Source organism: Austrofundulus limnaeus, unplaced genomic scaffold, assembly GCF_001266775.1.
Source record: "Austrofundulus limnaeus strain Quisiro unplaced genomic scaffold, Austrofundulus_limnaeus-1.0 Scaffold726, whole genome shotgun sequence".
In the NCBI taxonomy this organism is placed as follows: Eukaryota; Metazoa; Chordata; class Actinopteri; order Cyprinodontiformes; family Rivulidae; genus Austrofundulus; species Austrofundulus limnaeus.
Genome location: NW_013953128.1, coordinates 24,761 through 31,354, shown reverse-complemented (window position 1 = coordinate 31,354; position 6,594 = coordinate 24,761). Strand labels below are relative to the sequence as shown.

At 35.5% G+C, this 6,594-nt stretch overlaps 1 protein-coding gene across 1 annotated transcript in view; it reads right to left on the bottom strand.

The window, feature by feature from the left end:
- col20a1 (collagen type XX alpha 1 chain) overlaps positions 1 to 6,594 on the bottom strand; it is a gene marked incomplete in the record, with an annotated part of 43,425 nt that overhangs the window by 24,547 nt on the left and 12,284 nt on the right. Inside the window, 5 exon segments of the mRNA XM_014028200.1 lie at positions 789 to 918; positions 1,015 to 1,160; positions 4,266 to 4,398; positions 4,474 to 4,613; positions 4,723 to 4,849. Of these exon segments, the coding sequence (XP_013883654.1) occupies positions 789 to 918; positions 1,015 to 1,160; positions 4,266 to 4,398; positions 4,474 to 4,613; positions 4,723 to 4,849 (676 nt within the window).

Here is a 6,594-nt window from a genome sequence, read left to right as displayed (position 1 = left end):
CGTCGAGCTGCAAAAGTTCAGATTTTCTAACTTCAGCGATTTGCGCCTCAGCGATTTGAACGTTCAGATCGTTCAAATCGCGCTGTTCTAATCGCACTTGAGGCACCGCAGCCCTTCCCGACGCTGATTGAAGCGCGTCCACCATAGACTTTGCATTTAAACCTGATGCTCCTGATGCTGAAATCGCATTTGGTGTGAACGCACAATTACAAAACTTGGTGTGGCAAAAACTCGAGGACATGGACAACCAACAGGCTGGATGACACAGCAAAATGATCAGACAGGGAAGTGAAGAAGAGACACAAAATATAAAGGTGAGACTAATGAGCACAAAGAGGAAACACCTGGGAGAGAAACATGAGGAGCAGGTGAGAGGGGGCGGGGCTGGAGAAAGGCAGACAGGAGGAAGAAAACAGATGACAAGACAGAAAACTAAAATAAAACATTAACACAGACAACAATTGTAACAAATGTATATATATCAAATAAAATAAAAAGTATCAGAAGAAGAAAAAAATCTAAATAACTTTGAACTAATGCTAAATAAACCTGCGTTAACTCTTAATAACCCTGAGGTAATGCTAAATAAACCTGCGTTAACTCTTAATAACCCTGAGGTAAATAACCCTGAGGTAATGCTAAATAAACCTTAGCTAATGCTAAATAAACCCGAGCTAATACACTGCTATGAAATAATAACAATATGAAATTATGGATTGAAGATGTTAGTTACAGGATTAAATGATGATTAGATTTGCTGATTAAAAAGGTGGTTKTGTGTCTCTCACTGGTTTTGCCTTGAGCTGATCCGCTGCCTCCCTCTCTGCCACGATACTCGGCCGTGACCAGGATGCTGTAACGAGTGTCTGGCTGCAACGACTCCAACACCACCTGTTTGTCCCCACCTGGCACCAACACCTGTTGACAGTTAAAGACGTCTTTCAAGGCTCCCGACGCAGATGGAGATGATTTGTAGTTTCTCTCAGACCACAGCGATGATTACAGCTCACTCACGGTTCTGTCCTGGCTCTCAGCTCCTGTCAGAGGCGTGTAGGTTACACGGTACTGCAGGACGTGAACGTTGGGGGGCACCCAGCTGACCACCAGGCTGACCGGGGTTTCCTCTGAAACAGTGACGCCGGAGGGGCCTCCACCTGATACTGCAGCACCACAGGATAAATTATCTACAGTCTGAGTTTGCTGCTTCAGAGACAAACAAAGCCTGGCTCCTTGTGGTGTATTTTCTCCTACATTTATTAATTTTACCATGGAAAACAAGAAATCCAGGGTAATAATTAAGGTTAGATTGCTTTTTCTATGAATCAGCAGCATTTTCTAAATGATTTTTAAAAAGAATCAGAAAAAATAAAAAAAAATCAATATAAATAGAGCATATGAAAAAAATTAGGGAAATCTACTGTTTAAGTAAACACACACAATATGAAAAATTTATTATGTAAATTGATTTTTTTTCCATTACGAGAATAAAGTCGGATGAGAATGAAGTCGTAACTTTATGACAATAAATTCATATGAGAATAAAGTTGTAACTTTCTGAGAATAAAGTTGTATGAGAATAAAATAGTAACATTACAAGAATAAAGTTGTATGAGAATAAAACCATGAGAATAGTCATAACATTTTGATAATAAATTTGTATAACATTTCGATAATAAAGTTGTATGAGAATAAAGTTGTAACATTCTTAGAATAAAGTCATTTGAGAATAAAATTGTATAAGAGAATAAAGTCGTAACATTACAAGAATAAAGTCTTAAGAATAAAATTATATGAGAATAAAGTCAGAACATCACGAGAATGTTCATGAGAAAAATATCGTATGAGAATAAAGTTGTAACATTACGAGAAGTCGTATGAGAATAAAACTATGAGAATAATCGCATGAGAATAAAACTGTATGAGACTAAAGTTGGAACATTACGAGAATAAAGTCGTATGAGAATAAAACTATGAGAATAATCGCATGAGAATAAAACTGTATGAGACTAAAGTTGGAACATTACGAGAATAAAGTCGTATGAGAATAAAACTATGAGAATAATCGCATGAGAATAAAACTGTATGAGACTAAAGTTGGAACATTACGAGAATAAAGTCGTATGAGAATAAAACTATGAGAATAATCGCATGAGAATAAAACTGTATGAGACTAAAGTTGGAACATTACGAGAATAAAGTCGTATGAGAATAAAACTATGAGAATAATCGCATGAGAATAAAACTGTATGAGACTAAAGTTGGAACATTACGAGAATAAAGTCGTATGAGAATAAAACTATGAGAATAATCATATGAGAATATAACTGTATGAGAATAAAGTTGTAACATTCTGAGAAGAAAGTCATATGAGAATAAAGTCGTAACATTACGAGAATAAAGTCTTGAGAATAAAATCATGTGAGAATAAAGTCACAACATTACAAGAATAGTCATGAGAAAAAATTGTATGAGAATAAAGTCGTAACATTACGAGAATAAAGTCGTGTGAGAATAAAACTATGAGAATAGTCGTATGAGAATAAAACTGTATGAGACTAAAGTTGGAACATTACGAGAATAAAGTCGTATGAGAATAAAACTGTATGAGAATAAAGTTGTAACATTACAAGAATAAAATGTATGAGAATAAAATTGTACAAGAATAAAGTCGTTTGAGAATAAAATCATGAGGATAAAATCGTAATATTGCGAGAATAAATTTGTATAAGAATAAAATTATATGAGTAACAGTGACCCAAAAGTCATGGCGGACTACTTCATACTGTTTCGAACTGTTTAATTGTAGGAAGAGTAATCCCTTTGTGATAGAGAACAYAGACATGCATGAAGATGTTGTTATTTCTTCACAAGAAGTTAATGACATTGTTAAGAAGTTGAAAAATAATAAGGCATATGGTGTGGACAAGATTTCAACTGAGCACTTAAAATTTGCAAGTAGGAAAATTTTTCCTTTGTTGGCTATTTGTTTCACCGGGTTTTTAATTCATGGCATTTTACCAAACTCTATGCTGTCTGTGATTTTAGTACCTATTGTGAAAGATAAGGCTGGTAAAATAAATAGCAAAGACAACTATCGGCCAATAGCTCTGGCCAGTACCTTATCGAAAGTTTTGGAGAAGGCTCTGTTAAGCAGAATTGAGACGTTTATAGCGACATCTGATAATCAGTTTGGTTTTAAACCAAAACTTGGCACTGATATGTGCATTTTTGCTCTCAAGGAAATTTTAGATTTATACAAGAGACATAATACCACAATTTTTATGTGTTTTATAGATGCATCAAAAGCATTTGATCATGATCACCGCTGACCTGTCTGATGATAGAGACATTTACAGGCAGCGTTGTAATCAATATGTACAAGCTAATATTCTCCTTCGGAAGTTCTCCATGTGTTCAACACCTGTCAAAACTGCACTTTTTAAAGCATACTGTACTCCAATGTATACAGCCCATCTGTGGCGGCGTTACAGGAAAAGCAGTATGAATAAACTTCAGGTTGCTTATAATGATGGCATGAAGATGCTGCTTAGGGTGCCCCGATGGTGTAGTGCCAGTCAGATGTTTGTGAATGTCAATGACCTGTGCTGTTGTGCTTCGAAGCATTATGCACAGATGTATGTGTAGATTAACAGACTCTGCAAACAGCATCATTCAGACTTTGACCAATCCTGTTCAAAGCTCAGTGAGATTCTTCTCCAGCTTGTGGAATCATTGGCGCTTTAGTTTATATGTCAGTGATTGATTATTTCATTTTATATTTTTTATTTTTCTTCTTTTTTATTGTTCTTGTTTTGTCTGTTTTTATGGACCATAATTGTGTCTAAATAAAGAGATTGATTGATTGATTGATTGATACACAGAGACACGCATGGTGGTCCACAGCAGGTGATAGGAAAATGAAAGGAAGTGAGAAAAAAAACAGGAACAGAAAATGGACATGTCATGTAAGATTTACTTTTTTTCTCGTAATTAAAAAAAAAATGTTGTGTGGCCCTAATACTGCATCGTACTATTTTTCTACATTAATATAGATTTTTTTTATTAACATTTCAGTTGTTTGTCCCATGTAATTATGTAATATTTCATATAATACAATAATCCAGACACAGTGGACAGTCCCATGTGTTATATTGTAATTTTTACTACAATTATAAAGAGATGGCTGTGACAGACTTGACTTTGTGAGGCAGCAAACAGCATTTTCTTTATAATATATAGTGTATAAAACATTATGTATGTCTTACAGGTGCTGTAGCGAATGGCCACCGCTTCACTCTGAGCTCCATCTCCATAAAGAGCAGACAGAGAGATCTGGTATTCTTTATCATCCTCCACTCCCTCCAGGACTGCTCCTTCGCTCTCACCGTTCACCTTCAGCTAAAACACAGTTTGATTTTTTTACGTTTTATACTAATTCAGTAAGATAGACGCACTGAATCTGAACCTCCTGACCTGTCTCAGGTCTCCTCCACTCAGAGAGATCCATTTAATCAGGTAGGAGACGACATCATCAGCTGCAGCTTCCCAGTGGACGGTGACGTCACTGCCTGAGAAGTTTGTCACTCTGAGGTCTGATGGAGCAGGCACCTTTACTGGGAGAGAGAAAAATACGTTGATTTCAATTCTGTTGTAACAAAGACTAAATAAACATCTAATAATTAACTTTAAAGACAGGAGACGTGACACTTGTGTGACTCTTACACGTAGTGATGTTGCTGGTGAGAGCAGCAGACGGGCCTTGTGGGTAAAGAGACTGGACTGAGACCAGGTATCTGGACAGAGACAAGAGGTTCTGCACCAGGACTGAGTTCACCCCCGTTACCTCCACCTGCATGGATAATTCGTTCAAATAAATTGAAGAAATTTATAGTTATTATAGATTAGTACTGATATTATAAACAACACCAGATTATTAGGGTTTCCTTATTTTATAATAATTTTATAATGTTTGATCTATTATGTGTTAATTGAAATATAGTAGCTACATGTCCGAATTCAAATACAACACATAATTAAAAGCTGTGTTAACATTAGGGTGAGGTCTTTGTCTGAATGCCTGTGATTCAGCCGTAGGCCAGCAGAGGGCGAACTCAGGCATTGAAGAATCGTGTACTGTATTTAAACGGGAACTTCCTGTTTTTCATTCAGTGCGGTTTGGCTTGTCAGTCCGGTGACAAATAAAACTCACTCGTCTCTCCAGAATTCTGGTGTTGTATGACATTTATTTCCCATCACAGATCATCTTATTTAAGACTTGTGTTTTCATCTGATTTCAGCCAATATTAAAACACATATTTCTTACAAAATGATGTAAGATCTGATTTTGAGGATATTACATGTGGAGTTCCACAGGGTTCTGTGCTTGGACCAAAGTTGTTTCTTTTGTACGTAAATGATCTGGTAAATGTGTCGGGGTTGTTTGGATCTGTTTTGTTTGCAGATGACACTACATGTTTTTGTTTGGGTAAAGATTTAATACAAATGTTGGAGATGATGCAAACAGAATTTGTAAAAATACAAAATTGGTTCAAGCTTAATAAAATTTCACTAAATTTGGACAAAACAAATTATATTATATTTAGTAATAGAAAAAGAACGGTTGAGGTTTCATATAAAGCTGGTGGTGTTGACATTTGTAGAGTCAGTGAGGTGAAGTCCTTGGCTGTTATTATTGATAAACATTTGACTTGGAAGTCTCATATAAATTATTTAAGAACAAAAATAGCTAAACCAATTGCAGTACTAGATAAGGTAAAGGAAATATTTAATGATAAAGCACTGTTTTATTAAATAATGCAATAATTGTCCCACATTTAATTTATTGTGTTGAAGTCTGGGGGAAGGCATGTAAAACAATTACAAATTGTGTTTTTATTTTACAAAAGAGAGCCATAAGAATTGTAGCCGGAAAACATTACAGTCACCCATCGAATATATTGTTTCATCAGTTGAAATTATTAAAATTTTATGAGTTGGTTGATTATAAGATTTTGTTGATCATGCACTGATGCCTCACAGCAAGAAGGTCCTGGGTTCAATCCCCGGTTCGGACCTGGGGTCTTTTTGTGCTGAGTTTGCATGTTCTCCTCGTGCTTGCATGGGTTTTTCTCCGGGTACTCCGGTTTCCCCCAAAAACATGTACAATAGGTTGCCTTCAGACCCAGGCCGCCCTTGAAAAAGAGATCTGAGATCTCAACAGGACTTGCCTGGTTAAAAAACTGTAAATAAATAATGCATAGGGCTCATAAAAAAGTACCTTGAACATTCAATCTAATTTCATTAAGAGGGAAAGTATTCATAATCTTAAAGGATTTGAAATGTTTGTAAAACCTAAATTTCAAACTAACTTGAAAGAGAGATGTATCTCAGTTCAAGGAATAAGGTTGTGGAACAACTTGGCTAGTGATTATAAAAATACCGGTTCAATTAAGTTATTTGTAAGAATGGTAAAATTTAATTTGTTGATGAAATGGGAAAATATTTAACAGGCATTCATATAAGCTGCTGTCTGAGTAGTTGTCATCTTTTTTGTAATATTTTTTAATTATTTTTATTTATGCCCACTATTTATTT